At 40.5% G+C, this 27,469-nt stretch overlaps 1 protein-coding gene and 1 long non-coding RNA gene across 22 annotated transcripts in view; one reads left to right on the forward strand and one right to left on the reverse strand.

Moving 5' to 3' along the window:
- Positions 1-27,469, forward strand: part of LMO7 (LIM domain 7) — a 220,116-nt gene that overhangs the window by 141,647 nt on the left and 51,000 nt on the right. For 4 of the 21 annotated variants that reach the window (XM_059892261.1, XM_005213864.5, XM_059892260.1 and 1 more), the window contains 7 exons: positions 11,427-11,457; positions 12,445-12,558; positions 16,447-16,645; positions 22,048-22,300; positions 23,256-23,534; positions 24,876-25,598; positions 26,627-26,656. In XM_059892261.1, the coding sequence (XP_059748244.1) occupies positions 11,427-11,457; positions 12,445-12,558; positions 16,447-16,645; positions 22,048-22,300; positions 23,256-23,534; positions 24,876-25,598; positions 26,627-26,656 (1,629 nt within the window). Of the gene's footprint in view, positions 1-11,426; positions 11,458-12,444; positions 12,559-16,446; positions 16,646-21,920; positions 22,301-22,692; positions 22,927-23,255; positions 23,535-23,820; positions 24,022-24,875; positions 25,599-26,626; positions 26,657-27,469 lie in introns of those variants that run through there. The other 17 variants (XM_005213869.5, XM_059892263.1, XM_059892265.1 and 14 more) reach the window with 6 other exon arrangements.
- On the reverse strand, positions 18,196-22,697 carry LOC132346779 (uncharacterized). Its single transcript, XR_009496729.1, has 2 exons — positions 22,452-22,697; positions 18,196-19,611 (listed from the first exon to the last, which is right to left on the reverse strand). It is a non-coding gene; the product is annotated as an uncharacterized lncRNA (long non-coding RNA).

Below are 27,469 nucleotides of genomic sequence, written 5' to 3' on the forward strand. Positions count from 1 at the left end.
CATACAAGCAACATGGAGACTTTTGAATGTGTAGTTGAATCAGTAGTTTGGAATACACTTCCTTGACAATGTGGGTTTGTATTATATACATATAGCACGTTTAATATAAACTACAGTTAAGGAATTGGTGTAATGATGTAATAACTTACTAATAAGAATTTACACCTTATTCTTTCAAGTTCATCAGAAAGAAAATAAGTATTTGCGTGTTAAGCACTTTAAATATATTTTGTTTAATTTTCACAAATTCGAAGGTAGATATAGTTCTCTTTTTTGCTTTTTTTTTAGGTCAGAAAATATACCTCAGGAAAGTAACCAAAATGTTTTCCCATTTAATCTTATTTATGCTTAATTTATAATCTTTTTATTTGTATTTGATGGATACTTGCATTATAGAAACCATACTCATAAAGGCTTAGCTGTGGTAAGAACAGGTAATCTCTGCCTTGCATTTCTCTGAGAATTATTGTGATATATTTCATTAACTTAGAAGAATTTCAGAAACTGCTTTGACAATTTTCTATCTGCAGAATCCCATAATGGGTTGTATGTTCAAGATAGTACAATACCCATCTAGATTTTGCCAGAAAAACTAGGGAGCTTTTGCCATTGTCTTTGAGGGACAGATTTAGGCAAGAAAGTGTTACTGCAATAGATAGATTTTGAGCCAACACTTGGAGAGAATATTGAGAGACATTTATATTTCAGGGTATTACAGAGAGACTTATTTTTTAGGATTAAGAAAGAAGTAAGCTATTAAAAATATATTAAGGTAGAAAGGGTGACTATACTAATGCTAAGTCAGGGATCTTAGTTCATGGCTCTCAGTCTATGAAAACTATGGATCACATCGCGTCTTAAATAGCTTTGTGACTTTAGGAAAGTCTTTAAGCCTTTGGAGTCCCAGTTTTCTGCTCTGTAAATCATCAGAGTATTGTGTGGATTAAAGGAGATAATGCAGTATTGTCAACATAATGATTAATATAAAGTGCTTAATAAAGCAATTATTATTAATATACATGATATAATTAAGCATGAAGTGGAGTTAAACAGAACATAATTGGGAAATACTTCATTAATATCAGAGTCCCTTAAGATTTGTGCCAAAAAATGTGACAAAGTAAATTTTTCTTAGTGTAAGTAAAATGGATCTCTTGTTAGAGGACTTACCAGAACTTCAATTTTCTATTATGTACATTTAAGAAGAAAATATGCAACACTTGGCAAAAAGTTTTGACCTTATGCTCCATTCAATCTGCCAGTTTCTCCTGCTTCATGGTACACGGTTTGAGAAATACTGACTTGAAAAGTTCTTCACTTGGCACATTATTGTTCCAGTATAGAAGATTTATAACAATAGTGAACTTTTCTTATTGGCTCTACTGAGCATGAACTTAAAAGTCTGCAAGGGCACCTGAGCCATGTAGCTCAGTATTCTCTTAAATTGTCTCGTTAGAAACATTAGTGGTTTTGATGAGATTTTTGTTGATGTTAATACTTCATTCTTTTTCTTCCTTTGGAAAGAAATAATTAATAATTTGGTAATTGGGTATATGTGTGTAAGATATTATAAGGGTTAAGAAAATAACATAGCAGTAATTTCCTAACTCTCATCCTCATTTCCCTCTCAATAACATTTTGGACTATTCCCTCTGTCTGTCTCTCCTTCCCTCTGGCGTTAGCTCCCATCCTGTTGGCTAGTCCTTCTCTTTGCTTTGCTGGTTTCTCCTCTACTTCTAGCCCTTATGCATTGGGTTTCTCAGATCTCAGTCAATCCTAGACCTCTTGTCTAGCTATACTTGTCTCATTGTAGCTTTATGACTTTACACTTTATACTGACAACTCCCCAGATTATATTAGTATCTCCAACTTAGATTTCTAGCTTCAACATCCTCCTTGTATGTCTAATTACCAGTTGCTTCATATTTCTGTTTTGTCTGTTATGTGTCTCAGACCTCCCATGTCTAAAAACCAAACCCACTGTTTCCATTATTGCTGCTACCTGGCATTGTTACCTATCTAGGTACCCTATCTAGGTACTGATACCCAGCTCTAGCCTATGCTAACCTGCCATTGTTACCTATCTATGTACCCTATCTAGGTTCTGATACCCAGCTCTAGCCTATGCTAACCTGGCATTGTTACCTATCTAGGTACCCTATCTAGGTACTGATACCCAGCTCTAGCCTCTGCTATAATTGATAAGTGTCAGTATTGATATATATTTTGTATAATTGAATGCATTTGATATAATTCTTTGATATAATTGAAGCTCATAACTCCATTTAGTAAAAAGAGTGTGCATCATGGACACTAAATTCTGTATTCAGGAATTGTCTGTTTCTGAGTTACCATCTATCTGGAGATATGCATGTGTGAGTCTCAATTGTGAAATCAGTTTTATATAATAGCAAACATATTCCACAAAAGTAGAAATGAAGATTTGCAAACAGGCTGTGGTTGAGAGAGAAACAAAACCCCGCTTTCAGCTCCCGCAGCAGTGCTGTTCGGTTTCATTTTCTAAGGGGGACTGTGTGCCAGTGTCCTCGAATGCATGTTTTTTTCTTTTTCCCCCTTTCTCTTTAAGTGAAACTTAGCTATTCTTAGTAGCGTGTGGGAGGGGTATGAAATTTAATAACAAATTATTTTTAACGAGCTGGTACTTACTCATTTGTCATGTTTGGAATCAGCGTTACAGTTGCTAGGGCAAAAACTGTTGGATTTCCAAGAGTTTTTTCTCACATAGGTAAGTACAGAAATCATCAAGTTTATCTATTTGTGCTCACTAATTATCTCCAGATTTGGTGTTATTTTCTCAAGTGCCATTTTTACAGTTGTCACAGTCAGGTAGAGCTCATTCTGTAGCCATGGCAGATGAAAAGCTCTGAGTCACGTGTGCGTCACATTACTGGAAGATTGTCAAATGGAATACAGTTTCAGTTTTAGGGATGAAGGTGGGAGGAAAGAAAGAGTTTCAACTTCACTTTTAAAAATGCAGCTTACCTTCTGAGAGAAGGAAAGAATACAGTATTCTGAGAATTCATCTTTAACTTTTGTCCGCACATCTCTTCCTCCTTGTATTTGCCAGTCACGAGAGAAAGATTTTATGGGATGCAGTGGATGAGCTCCCATGAATAAAAATGTCTGTTAATAGGAAAAGGAGCCATTACCTGGTACATTCCTAAAAGCCTTCATTTGGAATAAAAACAGGCTCTTCCCTCAATACAGCTGTGTCTTTGCGACCCCATGGGCTGTAGCCCACCAGGCTTCTCTGTCCATGGAATTCTCCAGGTAGGAATAATGGACTGGGTTGTTATTTCCTTCTCCAGGGGATCTTCCCGACCCAGGGATCGAACCCAGGTCTCCCTCATTGCAGGCAGATTCTTTACCATCTAAGCCACCCGGGAAGCCCATTTTCTCACTATGCTTCTTCAAATTTCACTCAGTATCCTGAACAACCCGAAGAATTCCTCCTTTCCCCTCCATTTGGAGGCAGCCTCTCTCGTTATAGAAAACGATGCCACCGCGATTATGAGAAGAGCATCTGCTTTGAATGGTCTCAGCCATCTCCCCCAGCCACACACATGCCTGCTCCCTCACCGCACACATATCTGACAGATTGAAAGCAGATACAACCCACACACTTTCTCTACTGGTGACCACTTAAGAAATCATGATTCAGGGCCTCATTTCTTGCCATTTTTAAAAACGTTGTGAACAGGTGGCCAGACTTCATAAGCAACAGCTGGAGGGCACGGATAACTCGGTGGCTTGGAGGAGGACCAAGTATCGTGTGAGCCCAGCTTCTCTCATGTCAGCCCCGTTTCCCCAGCGGCATACCGGGTCAGCTGGTGCCGCCTTGGGCAGGGCAGGGCAGGGCTAGCGCTGACTCTAAGGGTTGGGTCCACACCCTACTCTGGGAAGTGGCCTCAGGAAGTGGATGCCTGGGGGCATAATCACCCCAGTGAGTTGCAGTTGTTCTGAGGAACAAAGGTAGAGGCTTATCTGGGGCCTAGAAAAGGGGATCATGGGGACTGTAGGATTAGGGAGAGAAAGAGCGGAGAGTGTGTGTGGCCGGGAGCAGACCGGGTCGGGTAAGAAATTATGCATGTGTCTCCTGTTGAATCCTTGTAGTCAGAGAAGCTGGAGGTAGTGGGAGGTGGTACCACACTGCTCATCTCTCCTGTCAGGATGTAGGGAAGTCTTCTCGCATCGTTCCAGAAGCAAAGATCTTCTATCAGAAATTACAGCACGAGGTTTCAATCACACGCTTCCGTGTGTGATGGTTCAGTAAGACAGCTGTGTTTGAGGTTGAGGTGGGCAGGGAGAGGGCTGGGATTTGAGAGGAGGGATGGTTTTGGGGCACAGAGAATTCAGTGCTTAGAGGGTTTTGAGATTGAGATTGGGGCAGAACATGAGAAGAGTGAGCCTGGCAGTGCTACCAGTGAGAAGTTAGTACCTTGAAGAAAAGATGTATCAAAATATGGAGGACGAACATAAAAAGAGAGTGGGATTTGGTTGTAAGCTCTGTGAAGCTTTATCTCATTGGGGGTGACAGCTTCTTCCAACTCTTTGTCCTTGATCTGCTGGACTGGCTCTGTGAGTGGCTTTAGGTGACTTTTTGTTGTTGTTTAATTGCTCAGTTGTGTCTGACTCTTTGCAACTCCATGGGCTGTAGCCCACTCCTCTGTCCATGGGATTTCCCAGGCAAGAATACTGGAGTGGGTTACCATTTCCTTCTCCACGGGATCTTCCTGATCCAGGGATTGAACCAGTGTCTCCTGTATTGCAGGTGGATTCTTTACCACTGAGTCACCAAGGAAGCTTAGGTGACTTATATATGAACATTTGAATGCTGGGCGGCTCTCAGCCACGCCTGTGGTTGACCCCCCCCAGGGTATAGCCATGAGTCAGGTATGGTCCTAGCTCTCTGCAGTCCCACAGGAGAGATGCTGTCCTCTGGAGAGGCTGAGGTGGGTGCATGCTTGTGGGCTTGTTGGGGAAACAGAACGTATTGGAAATATTTTTAATGCAGCCCTAGAGTATAGCTGGCTGTACCAAATTATAATAAAAGGAGAATCTCACCTTTTAACACTCTGTCCCCAAACTTTGGTATCAAATATGAGGGAGATAGATTTTGGCCACATACACACATTTTTTCCCCCTCAGATTTTTGACCTTTTGGAAAATGGAAGGGTGTTGGCCTGGGCAGTCCCTGGTAGATAGAGGGCGGGTGAGGAGGGCTGGCTTGGGGCCAGCGTGGATGTTTGGCCAACAGCAGTAATACCACGCTAGTTTGCCTTGCTCTTTATTTGACCTTATACTTGAAATACTTTCTTGTTCAAAGCTTTCAGAGAAACAGGGAAAGGAAAGCAGATCATGAAAGAGTGTCTTGAATTGTGCTTCACAGAAATGTCTCTTCTAGGGGAAAACGTGTGGGGAACGTGCCCGTCCCCCGGTAACTTCCCCCCATCACGCTGTGTGGTTGAGATGGATGACTGGAGGGTAGGCTTGAATTGTTTCCTTTCCTTGATCTGCTCGGGTTAAATACTTTCCAAATGTCTCTCTTCAGCCCAGTGAGACGGGTGTGTGGTTTCCAGGTGAGGCTATGGAGACGCGGTGTTAAATACCTTGACTGCATTCTCACAGCTGCTACAAGTGGAGCCAGAAATCACACCCAGGAGGTCTGGTCCCAGAGCCTGCCCTCCTAGGTGAGCTGCCTGGCATGGGGTCTCCTGATGGAAGCCAGAGCATCCAAATGAATTTTATTTCCCTGGTCTTTTCCTTAGATGTGGTACTTCTTCCTTTTTTTAAAAATGTATTAATTTTTGGCTGTGCTGGGTCTTTGTTGCTATGCACGGGCTTTTCTCCAGTTGTGGCGCATGGGGACCAAGCTCTCGTTGCAGTGAGCAGGCTTCTCATTGCAGTGGTTTCTCTTGTTGCAGCGCATGGGTTCTAGGGCATACAGGCTTCAGTAGCTGCCCCATGAGGGCTCAATAGGTGTGGCACACAGGCTTAGTTGGTCCATGCATATGGGATCTTCCCAGATATGGGATCGAACCCGTGTCCCCTGCATTGGCAAGCGGACTCTTTACCACTGAGCCACCAGGGAAGCCCCAGATACAGTACTTCTTGATTGATGATTTGTACTAGTATTTTAAAATAGCCTTGAATAAAGAAAAGATCAGACCTAGAGCTTCCCAGTTCTATGTTTACCTTGAAACTGTTAGGATAAGGTGGTTACTGATGGATCTTGTTCATAGATGGGCATTCTTGAGCTTTTGTGGCTCTTTTCTTCCTGACCTCTGGCAGAAAGTTCAGAGGTCTGTGATTAACACATGTCTTCTGGTTGTTTGCTGGGTAGTGAGGCGATGACAAGAGCTGTTCCGTTAACAGAGTGGAAGATGATATCTATGTTGCTGTTGCTGCTGCTAAGTCACTTCAGTCATGTCCGACTCTGTGCGACCCCGTAGACGGCAGCCCACCAGGCTCCCCCCATCCCTGGGAATACACAGAGAAGTATTCAACATAGTAATTTTTCAAACTATTAATGTTTCATCTCTGTCCCTTTTTATGGTAAATTTGGATGTCAGGGAAGGTTTAGGTTCTTTGGCCTTTGTCTTTCAGGACTTTGCTGGGAAGCTTTTACATCACAGAGATTAGCGCTTAATCTCTGCACTTTGCAGCTCCTCTTTGTTTCTGAATCTGTGCCTTTTTAAGGTTATTGATCTATGATTATAAATAACTCCTTTTATTGAAGTTTTAAACAAAGTAGCTTTACAAAGAAGCACAGATTTGAACATCAGGGCAATTGGAGTCAAAATTGGGTGTTGTAAGTAAGCTAATGCAATTTAACTGTTAACATCACATAGGAATTTTCCTGAGCTTTTACCGTTTCAGGCTTTCTCTTGCTAACTTACATTTCTGTAAGCTAAAAAGATATGTTCAGATTAGTGCTCCTGAGCATCTGTGTGCCATGCACCATGCTAGACATTTTTAATAAAAATATTTTAATGGCCTTGTCAGGTGGTAGACCCTGTCTTAAGACACTTGGGGTATGGTGATAAATAAAATCACAAAAATTCCTTTTGGGTGATAAAGAGATAATAAATGAATGCATGCAGTTGATGGTTATAATACAAAAATAAAGCAGGGATGAGAGATGGGGAATGTCAGGCAGGCTGGTTGCAACTTAAATGTTGCAGTCCAGCATGGCTTCATTAGGAAGCCTTTGTGGGTAACTTGGTAAGTAAGATGATCCCTGCCCTCAGACAGCTTACAGTCTGGTGATAACTGATGTTCAGTGAGCACTTAGCATATGGCTAGGGACTCTGCTAAGTACCCGGGTACTTTTCTGATGATTTCCTGAAATACTGGCCATTATTTCCAGATTCTCCAGAAGGAAACTGAAGCGTCGAGAGTTAAATCGCCAAGATGATCATAGCTCTTGGGACCTACATCTGACCCAAAGACCATCCTCCTTTCTTTTTCAAAATTGGAATATAATTGCTTCACATTGCTTTGTTACTTTCTGCTATGAAAGTAACACAATGTGTTCACTTCAGTGAAACGAATCAGCTGGTTGTACACATATATCCCCTCCCTCTTGAACCTCCCTCCTGCCGCCTCATCCTTCTCACCCCGTAGGTCATCACCGAGCACTGAGCTGAGCTCCCTGTGCCTTACAGTGGGGTCCCACTAGCTCCGTGGTAGTGTATATATATCAATCATAATCTCCTAATCTGTCTCACTCTCCCTTCCGATCCTGTGTCTACGTGTCTGTTCTCTATGTCTTCATCTCTAGTCCTGCCCTGCAAATAGGTCATCTGTACCATGCTTCTAGATTCCACATATATGCCTTCATATACGACATTTTTCTCTTTCTGACTTACTTCATTCTGTATGACAGACTCTCTAGGTCTATCCATGGTATATACTGTGCCAACAGTTGAAATATCTGTTATAAGGCATTAGTCTACTTGTAGATCAGATTTGTCTAATTTTCGGTTGTGTTGGGCTGGCCAGCATCTTTTATGGTGCATGGAGAGGCTGATACCATGAGCTTCCCCTCAGCTCTCACGCTTGTTCTCTTTGAAAGGCTTGGAGGTTGTGCCCTGTGGCCACAGCAGGCAAAAGGAGCTGCCTAGTTTTCGACTTCCAAGCAGTGGGATGTGTTTTTATGTGTATCAGAAGCTGGCCTCTATTGACTCCTGCAAATCATTGACTACTTGAATTCCTGGCATTACATTTCAGTGATAGAACAGCAATTTGGCCGGCCTGTGTGTCACCGTGTTCAAGAGCATGTTATAAATGCTCATGGTCAGAAAGGAATGTGAAATGAGGGAAAGGTTATAGTGCCAAGGTCACGGTTTATTGTGAGTGTTTATTCCCAAATAGGCCATACCCTGTGCTTACAATTTTTGCTTTATTATAATAAAAAGCCAATGAGTGTGTTGGATTAGAAAGCTTCAGAGAAGGCTGTGTGGAAAGGAGGTCAGGGGTTCAAGAGAGCTCTGTTGTTCCTTCTGCCCTCAGGGTGCTTATGAGAAAAGTGGGATGCTTTGCATTGAATGTTAATAGTGCACTGGTTTTCAGCCTAGTATATGCTTTGTGTTGAGTATTGATGATTCTCTGTGCTTTGATTAATGTGTGAGGTGTGTATGTTGGCCATTAATATAAAAGGAGGCTGCAGCCATGAAATTAAAAGATACTTACTCCTTGGAAGGAAAGTTATGACCAACCTAGATAGCATATTCAAAAGCAGAGACATTACTTTGCCAACAAAGGTTCGTCTAGTCAAGGCTGTGGTTTTTCCTGTGGTCATGTATGGACGTGAGAATTGGACTGTGAAGAAAGCTGAGCGCCCAAGAATTGATGCTTTTGAACTGTGGTTTTGGAGAAGACTCTTGAGAGTCCCTTGGACTGCAAGGAGATCCAACCAGTCCATTCTGAAGGAGATCAGCCCTGGGATTTCTTTGGAAGGAATGATGCTAAAGCTGAAACTGCAGTACTTTGGCCACCTCATGCGAAGAGTTGACTCATTGGAAAAGACTCTGATGCTGGGAGGGATTGGGGGCAGGAGGAGAAGGGGACAACAGAGGATGAGATGGCTGGATGGCATCACCGACTCGATGGACGTGAGTCTGAGTGAACTCTGGGAGTTGGTGATGGACAGGGAGGCCTGGCGTGCTGTGATTCATGGGGTTAGAAAGAGTCAGACACAACTGAGCGACTGATCTGATCTGATATATTTTATACCTTTGTTATTTTTTATTATTGGTTTCTATTGATTTTTTTTCCCCTACTTCTTTGGAAATGTTGATTTTTTTTTTTAACACAGTAATTTTCTTTTTACTCAAGAGATAAGCCCTGGTTTAAGTACTTGGGCTGTGAAATTTATTTGCTTTTTTGAAATATGTATCTATTTCTATAAGTGTATTTTGAGTGTACAGTTCACAAACTTTAGAGATGGAATGCACATAAGTAGGCAGTACATTCAAAATATGAGAACTAGATCAAACAGACCAAAATATAAGAAATAATTGGCTCCCGGAAGTGCATCACTTTTCCCAGTCACTTCCATCCTCCCTACCGGAGTGAACACTATCCTGAGTCTTAAGATCTTGTCTTTGTTTTGCCTGTTTCTGTACATGACGTGAATGGATAATACAGCCTGTGCTCTGCCTGGCTTCATTTGATTCCCAGTGTTGGTGAGGTTGAACCATATGGCTGCAGGTTGTTTGTTCTCATAGCTACAGAATGTTTCATTGTGCGAATATCCCGTAATCGATCCATTCAGCTCTTAAAGATGTTAATATATGTTATGTGTGTATGTTTTCTATGTCTTACACACACATTGTGTGTGTGTATATGCTCAGTCCTTCAGTTATGTCCAACTCTTCACAACCCCATGGACTGCAGCCCCCCAGGTTCTTCTTTCCATGAGATTTTCTGGGCAAGAATACTAGAGTGGGTTGCCATTTCCTCCTCCAGCAGATCTTCCCAACCCAGGGATTGAACCCACATTTCCATGTCACCTGCATCGCAGGCAGAATCTTTATCTCTGAGACACCAAGAAAGCCAGTGTGTGTGTGTGTATATATATATATATTTTTTTTTTTTTCTTGTAAGTATACTACTATGAGGAGAAGGCAATGGCACCCTACTCCAGTACTTTTGCCTGGAAAATCCCATGGATGGAGGAGCCTGGTAGGCTGTAGTCCATGGGGTCACTAGAGTCGGACATGACTGAGCAACTTCACTTTCACTTTTCACTTTCATGCATTGGAGAAGGAAATGGCAACCCACTCCAGTGTTCTTGCCTGGAGAATCCCAGGGATGGGGAAGCCTCGTGGGCTGCCATCTGTGGGGTCGCACAGAGTCCGACACGACTGACTCGACTTAGCAGCAGCAGCAGCAGCATACTACTATGGCTCTTAGACTGGAAAGCTACATTGAAGGGTATCTAGCTCAGGGTCTTGCATCTCTCCTGAACCAGCAATGATCCTGCTTAAGTCTCTGGAAAGCACCAGTAGTTTAGAGTGACCTGTTTGTTAATGAACTCATGTGTATTTGTCTTCCACACTGTGGTGACATCTGTTTCTTTAACTTTTCCCATAAATATCATGCCTTTTTATAGGGGTTGGGGGGCACTCATGATGCTTAGGAAAAGTGAAAGTGAAGTCATGCAGTCGTTTCCGATTCTTTGCGACCGCATGGACTGTAGCCCACCAGGCTTCTCCGTCCATGGGATTTTCTAGGCAAGAGTACCGGAGTGGGGTGCCATCACCTTCTCCAGGGGATCTTCCTGACCCAGGGATCAAACCTGGGTCTCCCGCATTGCAGGCAGACACTTTACCCTCTGAGCCACCAGGTAAACTCATGATGCTTATAACACAGGCAGTGATTTATGGCATTTAAAAAGTTGCACTTTTTAGCATCTGCAGGGGTTCGGTCTCTGAGCAATTTTCTCTGGGGAACTTCAGTGAAAAACCACCATGCACAATGGAAAAGAAAACTCCGTGCAAAATTACTTTGTTTTTCCCGTTTACATGTTTTGCCTTTCCTGATTGTTTTCTGCCGTGACCATATGTTGATGTCTTTCCCCTGTTGGTTGAATTTAAACATTGTTCACAATGAACATTTTAAAAATGCAAATAGCACATTTTATAAATCAAGCTGTAATAAATGAAATAAAAAAAGACAACCTTGCTTTTAATAGAAAACTGACCATTATATTTCGTAAAATAAATGAATATGGAAAAATCCTCTGATGGATAATACACCTTGTAAAGGTTCTGAACTTCCAGGTGATATTAATATTCATAGAACTTTATAATACAAACGAGTTTTTTTCTGGTTAATAATTAACAATTTCAGGTTCATAGATATTACTTAATGAATATTTTCTTTTTTCTTCTTTACAGGCAAGAAGAGACTGATAGGAGAGTGAAAAATGTAAGATACATATTTAATGGAACATTATAAATGGTTTCTTACATGTTCTGTAATAAGGTAGTGAGAACTAAAAATATCTGATATATTCTCTATCCTTTTTCTAATGGAATTTTTTTAGAAACAAATTCTCAATATGCTTAAATATGGTTGAAACGTGTATTCTCTGACCTCATAGTATAAGAAGGTGGGTTAAATTTAGGAAGTGAGTCCTTACATGTTAGTAATGTGGTAAAGGCAGATAAGGGCTTCCCAGGTGGCGCTAGTAGCAAAGAACTTGGCTGTGAAATCAGGAGATGCAAGAGATGTGGGTTTGATTCCTGAGTCAGGAAGATCCACTGGAGGAGGGCATGGAGACCCACTCCAGTATTTTCGCCTAGAGAATCCTACGTAGAAAGGAGCCTGGCAGGCTATGGTCCATAGGGTTGCAAAGAGTTGGACATTACTGAAGCGACTTAGCATGCATGCAAAGGCAGATAAACAGGCTATAGGATTTTTAGGAGAGCAAGTCAGAAGCCACCAAAATCAGACTTTAAGGAAAAACACTAAGTGTTTAAGAACTCTGAGGAATTAGCCAGTGTAGACATGTCTATAGTATGCTGCATATTAGAAAAATTTCTAAAAATGTGACAGCTTTATTTAAAAATGTGAAGCTGAGAATTATTGATTTTAAGTGTTTAGTCTGTAAGTTTGTTGGAAAAATATTGTCTGAAAAGTTTAATTGGTTTTCTTCCTATGAATTTTTTCCTGCTTCATGTGTACTGGTAGAATGTACAAATACCTGTTGGGGGTCTAAAGCTTTTGGTGTGAGAATGTGCTCAGAGAAGAATAACATTTTTGATGACTCTTCTCCTTCATGTAATTTAAAAGGAAATCTACTTTTCAATGATATGGTCTTTTATCTAGTGCTCACTTGCATTTGAGCTTGCTATTAATTACTAAATTGACTCATCTGTTGTTTCATGGCATTTTTTTTTTTTTTTTTTTTAGGTTTTGATAACTTTGTACTGGCTGGGAAGAAAAGCACAAAGTAACCCCTACTATAATGGTCCCTATCTTAATTTGAAAGCGTTTGAGAATCTTTTAGGACAAGCTCTGACTAAGGTAAGGAAACTCTTATCTATATGAGACACTTACTCTAACTAATAGTTCTTATCTTCTCCTTCCTCTCTTGTTTTCATGTGCCCTCTGCCTTCTTTTACTTTTTCTACAAAATATGGTGGCTCTGATGGGGATGGAGGATTGTTACTTACCTGCTGACTTCGTAAGTCACCACCAAGGAGTGAGTATTTCAGACCAGTTTTTAGGATATATAATATAGGTATAGGTATTTATTTCTTAATTTTAGGTAACTCAGTGAGATACTCATTAACTTTCTTTCTTCAACACTTTATATAACCCAACTGTTTCTTTATTCATTATGAACTTGACCTGTAACTGCTTCAGGCTATTAAAATGTGTGTAATGTTACTCAGTTTCTTTATCTTATTGTCTTGCCATGGGTCACTATATCTCTAATGTCCTTATTCCAATATCTTCACAATTCTACCATGCAATGTCTGTTTTCTAAAGAGTAGTAAATGCTGTTACATGAAACTTGATAAGATTTTCAAGTTAGAATCTTTGATTTTAAACACATTTCTAGTCCTTCATATTTTGGAATCAGTGTTGCAAATATTGAGTGTTTAAAGACTGTCTGAAGAGGGTCAAGTGCCAAGGCTAACCAGAGTTGGCCAGATCTTCATTCATAAGATCCAATGGGAGAACTAATCGCCATGGGGGTATTTCTGTAGGAGAATCTGCAGTATTCAGAAGAAAATATGTCATCAAAATAATTTGTCACCATCTAATTAATAGTAGTTGCTTGATGGGTCTTTATGATCAGTAAATGATTCTGTACCCACCAGGCATTTAGCATTAGTCTCTGGCACATTGTAAGGATATAATAAATGCTAGTTACTATGATTGGAAAATAGACGTTCTAGGCCAGGATGAAAATGATCTTTTTGCCTTATAACTACTCTCATCTTTAGTTTTGCCTGAGCCCAGCCATATATATTATAGAGAAATGAAATTATAGTCTTGAAGGTTAGTGTATTCCTTCTGAATTTTTATTTTTAAATCGTAAGGAGTTGATAATATCCTATTTAAAATCCTTAAAACAGTTAATTCAGATAATTGTTGAGGTAATATCATGCCTGGGCATTATATGAGGTGTTGAGAAAGCACTCACACAAGAGAGATGAACCATCCTTAGAGCACAATTGTTTGATGCAGACAGATGAACAAGTAGGTCAGTGCAATGGTGGAGGGCAGGGCTCAGAAGGATGAATGTGGTGGGGCTTCGAGTGTGAGCAGAGTTTGCCTTACAGTTTTTTCAGCTAAGAAAACATCCAGTTAAAAATAACATGGGACTTTGGCCCTTGCATTCGTGTTCTCTTCACAGTCTTTGGTTCTTTTTATGGCAGTGTGACTCAGGTTCAGTAACCTTCGTAGAGTGTGCTGGGAATGCTGTGCTTGAGTTTGTTTCCTGCCACCAGTGTCAAAACCAGAGTAGATACACAAAGAATTTGTCATAGGTAGAGCTAAAGCTGTGGTTCCATTCCATTATTATGGCGGGTGGAGAGCCATAAGAGATATGTCAGTATATGGTTTGCATCTGTTCTGTTAAAATCAAAATCGTTGTGTTCATCAAACTTTTCTCCCTTAACTAGTTATGCTTAATGGCCAATCTAAAATATGAATAAAGAAAAAATACTTGCAGAGACTTCCGTGGTGGTCAGTGGTTAAGAATCCACTGCCAATGCAGGGGACACAAGTTCGATCCCTGGTCTGGGAAGATTGTACGTGCCACGGAGCACGTAAGCCCATGTGTCATAATAACTGAGCCCCTGCGCCCTGGAGCCCGTGCTCCGCAACAGGAGAAGCCACCACATTGAGAAGCCTGTGCACGGCAACTAGAGAATAGCTCCCACTCGCCACAAGGAGGGAAAGCCTGAATGCAGCAGTGAAGACCCAGTGCAGCCAAAAAAAATTAAGTGTTTTTTTTTTTTTTTTTAATTCTTGCAGAAAACTGTTGACCTTGAGTCATCCTATAAGTTGTAGGTGACTCACTTTAGGTGACTTGTCAGAGGAAAGTCCTTGGTGGGGGTGGGGGGGGGTAGGGGTAGGAACCAGGCAACAGGGCCAAACTCCGGTTCTTTTACAACTATGGTGGCAGGTCATCATTAACTTTTAACACTTACTAGGTCAAAAATCATTTCCTGTGTGTTGCACTCTAAGGCTTCAACAAATACGTGTTTAAGAAACCTGATGAATCTAAAGATTTACTTCGAATTTTAAATTTTATATTTTTTGAGAAGTATTTTGGTGGCACCAACACTGGTCCCAGCTTCTGCATCTGCTTGGGGATAGAGTACAAGGTAGGCGCTTGCATTTGCATGACGAGATGTCAAGTCTAATTTCAGAGTGTGTGGCAGATAAAATATATAAAATCTCAAATAAATCTATTGGACCTTATTGGCACTTAAACACTTGTCACACAATTCAACCACAAATTGACATCCAGTCTTAGCCAAAAGTATGCCTGAGATAGCTGCTAATTATTCATTATAAACCTTTTTTCTTCAACTTTTCCCACATGTTGAAAATATTCATAATTCAAAATTGAAAGAGTAGTATAACAAATACCCACCTATTTTCCATCAGATTTAATCACTAAGCATGTCCCACATTGGCATTATTTAGGTATCTATCCATTATTTCATGTAGATTTCAGGTTGCTTACTCCTAAATACTCAGTATGCTGTTCTTAACAGTAAGAATATTTTTCTGTATATCTACAGTGTCTCCCAGACCAAAGAACATTCATGAATATTCCCCATTATTTAATATCCAGTCTATATTCAGAACATCCCAATTGTTTCCCAATTCTGTTTTGTAGCTTCTTGTCTATATAATGATTTAATGAAAGGTTCACATATTACATTTGATTGTTAAAGAACCTCGGAATTCTTGTCTCTGTATTAGTATCATTATCTGAAAATAACATTTCTGATTTTACTGTAGTAACAAGATTACCTCTACTGTATTAAAAAAGTATAGAGTTGCTAACTATTCACTGATTATTATATATGTTTATTAAGCCTTTACTATGCTAAAGGCTTTATAAATTTATAAATTTTCTTAGAGGAAAGTTAGTTAAAAGTGCTTATTTTAGTGAGTTCTATATGATTTACAAACTGATGGTTAATAACATTTACTTTATTTCTATATAACTGATATAGGAGCCAAACAAATATTTCATCTAGATACAGGGGAAATGTTTTATATATCAGCAAACAAGTCTGCTTTCTTTGGTTCAGATCTGGTTTTGTAACCAGTGAGCTTTCCTTGGTTCAGATCTAGTTTTATAATCTGTGAAAATAGACAAGTTTGTGAAGTGTATACCTGTTATTCTTACCCCTCTCTCTTTTAAAACTTTTCTTTTTGTTGAGGATCTTTGTTATTTTTTTTTTTTTTCCTATTTGTTCAATAGAAATGACCCCTAATATTTCCTGGAGGTAGGCTGAATGCAGTCTTATTCTTTTCTCCTTTTGGATATCAAAATTAAGGTTGACTTTTCTCTTTGCCTCCTTTTATGTTTATTGCCAGAAAACTAAACAGGAATTGATTTTAGCTCTTGAATGTTACTCTACTTATTAGCTGTTCTTTGAAAATTTCCTCATTATTAAATAGATTCTATCACCTTACTAAATAATATTGGGTACCTCCATGTTGTCACATGAGTGCTAAAGTATTAAGTCATGGGAAAACATTACAGATTTATATTCTGATTTCTATCAAATTTTTTTCTGACATTTCACTGGGAAATCTCATTGCCTCATCTAATCAGAGATAGCATGACTCGAGTTATGCAAACAAAGACGCCATAACTGATGACATTTTTGGAAGTTTTTGCTCAGTTACTATTCCTGAACAAATGTCCTCTAGGCACTTGAAGAGTCCAGCTGCCTGAAGAGGAGTGGCAGGGACAGTGGTTGCAGCGACATCTGGGGCCCTGAGCGCGGGGAGCTTCTGGCTTCTCCAGGCAGCTGTAAGAGGGAGGACTCGTTTGAGAGCTTGGACTCTTTGGGATCAAGATCATTCACAAGCTGCTCCTCTGATATCACGTTGAGGGGGGCACGTGAAGGTGAGTTGCATTTTGGACTTGACAATTTATTTTTATTTCGTAGTGTACTGAGAGAAAATTGGGAATGGGAGAGAGTAGAAAAGTGGAGGGAAAATTATTGAGACAAAAACTTCACCAGGAAGTATATATCGTGGAGACTGGAATAGAATTGAGGGTATCTTGTCTTTCCTGTCTTCTTGGTCTCTCCTTCCTTCCTTTTCTCTCTCTCTTTCTCTGTCTCTCTTGTTCTTTCCTGACTATATTGCCACTTGAGGGGTGAAAGTTTCATTTTTTCAAAATCTGTTTTTGGAGGGGATTAGGGCAGCAGTAAAGAATCTGCCTGCCAATTCAGGAGACTTGGGTTCAATCCCTGGAACAGGAAGATCCCTGGAGAAGAAATGGCAACCCACTCCAGGATTCTTGCCTGGAAAATCCTGTGGACAGAGGAGCCTGGAGGGCTCCAGTCCATGGGTCCCAAAGGAGTCAGACACAACTGAGCGACTAAACAAAAGGGAAGAGACAGTTAACTATGACCTGTTTTATCAGTGACAGTCTATCCTAATTCTTTTTCCTCCATATTCAGGGTTAACAATCTCTGCCTCTGAGGCCTAATAACTGATATATCTAGACATAGAAAAGAAAGTAAATAAGATTCGTAAAAGTGTGTTTTAGTTCCTGAATAACCTTCTTTCTTCCCTTTTCTTTTTTTGCAAAAGATAAAAAGCTTCTAAGAAAAAACAGGACACTAGTTTAAAAATTATCACTACCCAAGAAAAGAAGTGATTGATATCTGTCTTGATAGAATATTATGCTAAGCTTTGGTTGATTAAGGAGCAACACTGGCATTGTGTTAGAAAGCATCTTTTGCTTCTGTCATGGTCAAAGTCAATCCAGAACGAGTAGGAAAGGAACATGTTAATGAAAGTCATTCTGTTGTGGGAAGGAGTTTTCTTTCAAAATCCCAATGCACAATCTATCATTTAAATACAAGTCTTTTTCCTATGGCTGTTGGGTGGCGTCAGAAATTTCTGACTGTAAACCTTTTGTGATTCAGATTTGACTAGATTGAAACCGTAAGTGAAGTTTCTTGAACTATTTCTGTGTTTCACCAGCAACATGAAAATATTGAGAGTTCTGGTTGTGAGTTTGTGCTGGATTGTTAGAGATTTCACTTGTCTTGTTTATTTTGATTATATTTTTATTTTAAATGTTTTCCTGCTTTTATTATAAAACATTTTCAAACATAGCAAAGTTGGAAGAATTTTATATGCCTACCTATGTACCTGCCAGGCTTCCCCAGTGGCACCAGTGGTAAAGAACGTGCCTGCTGATGCAGGAAACATAGAGACATGGATTTAATCCCTGATTGGGGAAGATCCCTTGGAGGAGAGCATAACAGTGCACTCCAGTATTCTTGCCTGGAGAATCCCATGGACAGAGCAACCTAGTAGGCTACAGTCCATAGGGTCCCAAAGAATTGGACAGGACTGAAGTGACTTAGCATGCTCGTACCTGCCCTAGTTCTATCATAACATTTACCATGCTTGCCTTTATTACACACCAAGCTCCTGTTCTCTAGGCATTAATTATCCATTTTATTTTTCAAGGCACTTCAGAATACATTACACTTGTTTCTAAATGCTTTAGCATGCAATCATGAGCTAGAATTCACCTTTTATTACTACTGTTTACTTAATTTAAATTTACATAAAAGCAGTGTACACTGAATTTGTTTTTCCAAAGTAAAATGAATCAGCAAATATTATAACTCCAAATTATTTAGCTTTTTGAATAGTGATAGCTTTTAAAATTTTGAAAAGTGAATGGGATGGGGGAAGGAGAGGATGGGACAAATTGAGAGAGTAGCATTAACATAGATACACTCCCATGTGTGAAATAAATAGCTAGTGGGAAGCTTCTGAATAGCACAGGGAACTCAGCTCCATGTTCTGTGATGACCTAGAGGGGTGGGATGGGGGGTAGGAGGAATGCTCAAGAGGGAGGGGATTTATATGTTTGTATACACACACACACACACACACACACACACACGGGCTTCCTACATGACTCACACACACACATACACACGGGCTTCCCACATGACTGACACACACACACACACACACACACGGGCTTCCTACATCACACACACACACACATGCTTCCCACGTGACTGAAGCGACTTCACATGCATGGGCTTCCCAGGTGGCGCTGGTGGTAAAGAACCCACCTGGCAATGCAGGGGATGCATCCCATTCCAGTATTCTTGCCTGGAGAAATCCATGGAAAGAGGAGCCTGGCGGGCTACAGTCCATGGGGTCTCAAAGTGTCGGACACAACTGAAGGGACTGTGCATGCACGCATATATACTTATAGCTGATTCATGTTGTTGTACAGCAGAAACTAACATAACACTATAGAGCAATTATCCTTCTATTAAAAATAGAAATATATTAAAATTAAAAAAAATATTAACGACAAAGAAAAGTGAATAGCTATTTAAGTTAACCTTTTAAATTACTGCTGTATTTGTTGGCTGTTTGTGATTTCGGTGTAATGTTTTCATAGCCCAGATGACTCTTCAGATAGTTTTAAGGAACTGAATCTGAGTTCATAATTCATCTGAGTGATTAAAGCTGTGGATGCAGAGGTTGAAATTCTCAACCTAGTATATTACTTTGTCTGGACTGAAGAACCTAACACATGCTTTGTTTGGACTTATGTCTGGCCAACAATAATAAACCCTGGAGAAGGGAAAGGCTACCCACTTCAGTGTTCTGGCCTAGAGAAGTCCATGGACTGTGTCTTTGTAGTCCATGGGGTCACAAAGAGTGGGACACAACTGAGCGACTTTCACTTCACAACAATAATAAAGGGGACATGCATCGAAGGCGTGTGGGAGTTTATAGCCTCTGGTCAGTTCACATGCAGTGGTTCAGTGATGTGAGCCTTCTCCTCAGACACTTGTTGGGCTGGGTGCCTGGTCCCTGTAACGAAAAGCAGAGGGTTACTGTTGCACTGCTTCCTGATCGTGGGAAAGGAGTTGCAGACCTTGTTTGAAGAGGGTGGATGTGAAAACTTGGTAATTACAACTAAGGAAGGAAAAAAAAAAAATCCTATAAGCCCTCTAGGATGATAAAACTTTTTTTTTTTTTTTTTGATCAGTCTGTTGAAATTCTGCTACCTACACCAGATTCTTTGTAGTCCCAAATTGATGATCAATAATATTGATGATAAGATTAATATTTTTAGGTTAATGAATTACAAAGTCATATTCCTAAGTTATATAGGAAGCCTCTGTTGACAGATTTAAAAAAGTGCAATCTAAAGGTTGAAAATTATGTTTTATTTAGCAGACTTGCTGAGAACTTAGCCCTGAAGACAGCCTCTCAGATAGCTCTGAGGGACTGCTCTGAAGAAGTAAGGGAGGAGCCAGGATATATAGGAGTTTCTGCTAAGAGTCAGACACAACTCAGCGACTTCACTTTCACTTTTCAGTTTCATGCATTGGAGAAGGAAATGGCAACCCACTCCAGTGTTCTTGCCGGGAGAATCCCAGGGATGGGGAGCCTGGTGGGCTGCCATCTATGGGGTCGCACAGAGTCGGACACGACTGAAGCAACTTAGCAGCAGCATCAGCAACCAAAAAACAAAAAAGCCCCAAAACACCTAGGTAGTCAGAACATCAAAAGATTACTATTAATTAAAGAAAAACCAGACATCTCAGCTTAATGAATTTCAAGCTTTTCTATATATAGGAAGATGCTGGAGACTGAGCTTATTGAAATCATTCCTTTGATATGCACCTTCCCTAGTGACTCAGATGGTAGAGTCCAGCTGTAAGGCAGGAGACCCAGGTTTAATCCCTGGTTCGGGAAGATCCCCTGGAGAAGAAAATGCCTACCCACTCCAGTATTTTTGTCTGGAGAATCCAATGGCAGAGGAACCTGGCGGGCTATAGTCTATGGAGTCGCAAAGAAGTTGGACACAATAGAGTGACTAATACCTTCAACGCTAGCACTTTACTACCTAGGGCTAGTATCCTGTTTTTATCCACCCCGAAGGCCCTCAGGGCACACAGTCCTGGATGGCTGCAGTGGCTGATGGCTTGATGGCTGAAACAGCCTTTGTTTATTGATGGGGCAGGTGATAGTTTTCATCCACATCTCTTACCATAACAAGAATATTTGCCTACTCTCCAGCATACTGTAGTGGACTAAAAAAAAAATTAACTTAAAAAATTTCCAAAGTGGACCTTATCTTTATACTTAAAATTTTACACGTACAAAATTTTAGTAAGAATCTTGACATTTTTTTCTTACTTACAAGAAATGTATTCATTTCGGAGGCAGTAAAAAGAAAGCACCAGATTATTGACTGTTAATATTTCTGGTGATACCTGGTTTTACTTCCTCCCTTTTGCCATGACTCTCCTTTCCCTGTTCCGGTCTCAAGGTCTCCTAGCTGTGTGTTCAACTGCTTCCTGTAGGGTTCTCTCAGTGTTACTCTCTGTAGACTCCTGCCAGCAGGGAAGAGGGGACAGACTGCCTTTGGCTCAGGTTAACCTGGAAGTGTTCTTTTGCTAAGAGCAGGTGGCTCCCAAGTACTCAGCTACCAATCTACTGAAGACCATAGCATTTGCAAATTGTCTTCACACACACACAGGCAGGAAAAAAAGGGCAGGAAGGGAGACAGCTCAGCTGTATCTATAGTGTTTTGTACGTTCATTTCTTCCCATGTATTTAAAAGGACAGACTGGCTTTTTTTTTTTTTTTTTGAGAACAGAGTAGTGTTTGTAGTTATCTGACCTTGAGGTGTATCAAATTGTATTCTTTCAGATATGTGCATAAATGATATTGAATAATAAATGAGTCATTTGGTCCAACCACGTATGTTATGTGTGATTCTTGCTCATAAGGGTCTCATGCGTATCTGTCAAACTTCTTTGTGATCATGTGCTTTTTGCATCTTTTCTTTGTCTTTGCTGGTCTCTCGCCTCACAGAAATTTTGGCTGATGGCACAGTTTATTTTAAATGAGTGAGGTTCCCTTGAATTCTGTTCAGATCCCATGTTAAGCATCTTTGATTCTGTGGCTACACTATTTCCATCAACAAATTTTACAAAAAATCATGAGAAGATTGAGTAGAAAAGGGGATCAGCCATAAACTGGAACTTTTTCTACTTAGAATGTGTGCCAGTGGAAGAATGTACTCTGTGTACCTCCAGTATGCAAAGCAAGTTCCTCCTAATGGGTCTTATCACAACTTCATGACAAATTTCTAAAAATATTCCCCACAGTGAGCAGTAGAGCCCTGGGTTTCCAAGGGAAAGACAAAGCAGGCAGGCTGTGTGGGTTTCAGTTAGATGAAAAATCTGGAGACTAAAGCAAATTCCTGTGCCTTTTTTTTGTTGTTGTTAATAGGTTGTGAAAGTGACACAGATTCTGAATTTACATTCAAAATGCAGGACCATAATAAAGATGACATGTCTTATAGAAGGATTTCGGCTATTGAACCCAAGTCTGCATTACCCTTCAATCGCTTTTTACCCAACAAGAGTAGACAGCCATCGTACGTGCCGGCACCCTTGAGGAAGAAAAAGCTGGACAAAAATGAGGATAACAGACGAAGCTGGGCAAGTGCCGTCTACACAGAAGCAGATGGAGCATTTCCAAGGTACTGGGATGCGAGCTGATTACTGAGTTTTAAAATTCATTCGGCTTGGGGAATTTGCTGGGATATTTAAATTTGATAAAAGGAATAATCCTTAAAATGTATTTCATAGATAACATAAAACGTCATTAATGAAAGTCTTTCTTTTTCTTACCTGTGTTTTTAGTCATCCATATCTTGAAGAGATTTCTTCTGTTTTAGAATGTCAGCATAGAGATTTGCGGGTTCTTTTTTTAGATGCTTGCCTTTGACTCACTGGTTATCTTTCAGCTTCCTGGATGACTTACATTGTTCATTGTGAACTCTGCTGTATTGCTTGTTTCCATTTTTTAAAAATCTGTGTTGATGGAGCTCAGTGAACACAAAAAGAATTCTTTCATTTCCCATCAAATCAGCAGAGCAGAGCGTGATATTTCGAATCCAGCTTCCTATCCGAAGGAGGTGTATGGTTCTGAAAGTGGATCGGACTCGGAGGAGGAACGGAGGCTGCCGGATGTAGTTTGGGATGACTTAGCCAACCGTAGATTCCAAGTGAAAAAGAGGCCTGAGAGTTTCATCTCTCCTAAATCTTGTTCACCCATCTTTTCTCCTCCTGACCCATTAACCACTGGGCTGTACAAACTGACGAGGTCAGAAAAATTTCTCCTGGATTGGAATGCCTGTTGTGCTATTGATTTTTAATACGTAAAGTAACACCCCAGATGGTTTGTGATTTCTCTCTTTTAACACATTTTGTAAGTGTCTCTGGCCCTTCTATATCAAGCTCTTCTCTAATTAAAATGAGATGCTGTTATAATGCCTTAACTTTGTTGTAGGGGCTGGAATGATGAGAATGATGAGAATGGAAACGAATTGGCTGCATTCACAGTGTGAACTTTGTGAGACAGAAGCATGCCTCTTGTGTTCTGTGTCACAAATTGCTCACGCAGTGTCTTAACTGGTTGGATGTTTTGAACAGTAACGAGAGGAGAACTTGGGGCACGAACGTGGAGAACTGGCCAACAGTACAAGAAACTTCAGATTCCTCTTGTTATTTGGAAGAGAACGAAAGCAAGAAAAGCGTTCCCAACACTGTAAAGGATGATCTTTACGTGCGAAAGCTAAGCCCAGTCATGCCAAGCCCAGGGAATGCTTTTGATCAGTTTCTTCCCAAATGCTGGATCCCAGAGGATGTGAACTGGAAACGAATAAAAAGGGAAACTTACAAACCGTGGTATAAAGAATTTCAGGGATTCAGGTTTGTCTTTGTGCATGTTTCTTTCATTCCAGTGTCCATTCGGTACCCTGACTGGGTGCATTCTATGTGGGCATTTTATGAGAGAGATTAATTTCCCTCCAGCATCTATAAACGTGTTCACTGGGGGTAAAAAAACAAAAACAAAAACAAAAAAAAACAGTTTAAATTTAGACTTTAGGATCTGGATTTTTAAAATTCTTCTGTATAGCCAGAGCTGGACAGTATTTTTAGTTACATCATTCTTTGTTGTCTTTTCTCTTTCCTTTCTCTGTGTTACTCCAAGTAGAAGGAATTCAGACTCTGACGATGAGGACTCAGGCTCTGACAGAAGTGCCACCATTTTTAGTAGAATACAAAATGCAGATCATAGGCTAGACAGCAACTGTCAAAGACGTTCACTCCTGCTGGAACTGGCTACCAAACAGGCCAGAAACTCCTGGGACCCCCATGCAGCCAGGAGAACCCATGGTGTTTCAGATGAGCCCAGGTGTACCTGCCTGCATGAGCCCGCCTGCTTAGAGTCCAGCCTGTGACACCTGTGCCAACTTCTGCTGCCCCATTAACCGCTGACCGTGATGAGCTGAATCATGGATGCTCACTCACTCAATACTGAGTTATGAAAGCGTAACATATAATATCATGCTTTCTGTGCAAGTGTGTGAGCTTGAAAGTCTAATAGGATTAAATGTTCTTTAGCACAATCATGTTCAATAGTACAGAGTTACATGTGGCATCACCAGTTCTTGTTGAAAACCATTTAAAAAGGCTTTGTAGACTGCTGACCTAATTATACAGCTATGCTATGTGTGGAGCTGTGGAGAAAGGAAATAACCTGTAGACAGACACTGGGCAGGCAAGACTGGTGAGAAAACGCAAAGAAGAAATTCAACAGAGTTTTTAAACAAAGCTTCAGAGCATTGAATTTAATTTCTGCTGACCACCTGTGCCTCTTGCATAAAGCATTCATTGCTCAGCTCTGGAAACCTTTCAGGATTGTTGCTGCTTCTCTGGGAAGGGAGTCAGGCCGTTGTGGCTGATGGGATGAGGAAGGGGTGGATGGAACAGTGTGTGTCAGGCAGGCTCACTCTTCCCATTGTAGCGCCGTCCCTTGGCCTCAATGATATCCACCTTTCTGAGAAGTAGACTCGGCTCTAATTTCATTAAATGGTATCATGGGTGATGGCATTAAATGCTGGTCTTACTTCCCAGCTAGAATCCCTCCCATGGCCCCCTTAAATAATTCACCCACAGGGACTGGCTAGTTAGTTGGTTTGCTGCTAATTATCTTTTCTCCCCAAACTTAATAAGATTCTCCCTTCCTTTTTCTTTCCTATGCTTCAGTCAGTTTTTATTACTTCAGGCCCTCCAGACATATTCTGATGACATCTTGTCTTCTGAAACAAATATCAAAATCGACCCCACGGCTGGCCCCCGGCTCATAACACGCAGAAGGAACCTCTCTTATGCTCCTGGGTGTGCACCGGGAGATGCCCTGGAGATGCCAGTCCTGGATCCTGACTTAGAGAATGACGACTTCTTTGTCAGAAAGACTAGGGCTTTCCATGCAAACCCATGTGTTCTCCGGGCTTTCGAAGACTTAAGAAGTCTGTCTGGGCAAGATGATCCTGTAGAGCGAGATATAATCCTGCAGTGTAGGGAAGGGGAACTTGTCTTTCCGGACCTCGAAAAAGATGATATGATTGTTCGCCGCATTCCAGCACAGAAGACGGAGGTGCCTCTGTCAGGAGGCCCTGATAGATATCAGCCAGTCCCATTGCCCGAACCCTGGATGCTTCCTCCAGAAATTCAAGCAAAATTTCTCTGTGTGCTTGAAAGGACATGCCCCTCGAAAGAAAAAAGTACTAGCTGTAGAGTGTTAGTTCCTTCCTGTAGGCAGAAGAAAGACGACATGTTGGCTCGTAAGATCCAGTCTTGGAAGCTGGGAACCGCGGTCCCTCCCGTCAGTTTCACCCCTGGTCCCTGCAGCGAGGCGGACTTACAGAAGTGGGAGTCCATCCGAGAGGCCAGCAGGCTTAGGCACAGGAAGCGGCTGATGGTGGAGAGGTCAGAGTGTGTTTGTGCAAGGATTACGCTTGTCGTGGATGGTCTTGTGTGACTTCCCTTGTGTGAGAAAGTAGCATCAGATTGCCCAGCTCTGCATGTCATCAGCTGTTTTGAAGCATCCCGTTAAAGCATTGATTTTGCTTTGAGAAAAATCAGATCTAGTTGTTGTGTGGAAAAAGTGCAATTCCATATTTGCACGTCTCAAAATCACTTCTCTGAGACCTGTTTAAGAAGGTGTGTATCTGCAAACAGTGCCCTTGGCCTTGAGGGAAGACTATGATATGCTTCTGCCATATGACATTTCACAAAGCTGTTTTCTGATTATGTTTACAAGACTTATTCTCACGTCCAGGCAATTCTGAAACACTCTGGTTGTAGTTTGGTTTTATCTGTTTCTTGTATTTCAGAGTACATGATTTTTGGTGTAAAAATGTCCCTTAAAATATGGCATTGCAAGTTTCATTTAACTTGATTTTGATGTCTGATTTTGACCCAGGCTTCTTAGACTATTGACGTGCGACTTTTTACATTGATGGTTTAAAGTTCAGTGCAAATTTTATTACAGTGCATGAATGTTATTTGCTGTCTGCTACACTTTACATGTATGTAATTATGGCCATTTTGACAATGAGTCTGCATTTACGTGTTATGCAACTTGCCGTTTTGATGAATGTTCAGTTTGTGGAACTTTGGGATGGACAAATAATGGGTTAAATGAAATTAATAGGCCTAAATCTAACTTCTGATTAGTTCCTGGCACAGGAAGTTTTTTGTTTGTTTGTTTCCTAAATGAATTTGTTCATTTGGTTCAAAGGAAAACAGGAAATTCTTTGTCTTGATCTGAATTCCTTGAGATATGAGATCAATGAGAATTGATCAATGAGAATGAGACATGATCAAGAATGTGACTGAAGAAGCAACCTTTTGAGATTTGTCCATCTCTAATTAGACTCTTGAAGATGTTGAATATTTAGAAACTAACACAACTAGAAAAACATGACTTAATTTTTGGTTTTCTGATTTCTTAGACTCTTTCAAAAGATTTATGGTGAGAACGGGTAAGTCTTGTGGTTCACAGTAAGAAATCTACATATTGTTTGTCCTTTGTGTGGTATGTCATTGCGTTTCTATCCTGGCATGACACTAAATGGGAATGTCTGTGCTGTGCATGAGACCTGAAACAGGGAAATTTTTCCTAATTCTGCAACTGAACAGTCATATTTCTGTCTGAGTACCCAGTGCATGCAATGCTGTATGACAGCAATATTTTGTTTAGTAGAAGTTGAAAATTCAAATCCTGGTTTGTTTGTTTTTTTTTTCTTCTCCTCTAAGGAGTTGATTAAAAGTCACAAAAACACATACCTGAGATTAGGTTTATTTATTTTGGTATCTGATAGCTACATAGGCCAAACTTCTTGTTTCTGAATGTTGAAGCCCAAATAACTATATTTTAGAAAATCTTCAATGGAAAAAATATATTGGTATTTACTTTGAATTTAGAAGGCACATTGTTGGCATTATCTGTGTACTGTTAGTTCAAGGAGCGCTTCCTTAGTTGGGATGCTGAGTGGCATTATTTTCCCTCAGGATTTGGAAACATTTTCAAGATTGCTGACTCGGGTGAAATTTTATAACATAGCTGTGTTACAAAGCCAAATCAGACTTCCAAAGCTGCAAAAAATTAAAATATTGGTAGTTTCCATGTAAGGTACAAGGATTATACTTAAAACTGTTCCCACTTGATTTCTATAGTTGATCCTCTGTATCTGGGAATGCAGCTCCCAGAACCAGTGCTCTTGGATATAAAGGGGTTGACTGTTGGGTCATTTGACTCTGTCACCTGGCAGACATAAAATATTATACAAACAACC

This window comes from Bos taurus, chromosome 12, assembly GCF_002263795.3.
Source record: "Bos taurus isolate L1 Dominette 01449 registration number 42190680 breed Hereford chromosome 12, ARS-UCD2.0, whole genome shotgun sequence".
Taxonomy (NCBI): Eukaryota; Metazoa; Chordata; class Mammalia; order Artiodactyla; family Bovidae; genus Bos; species Bos taurus.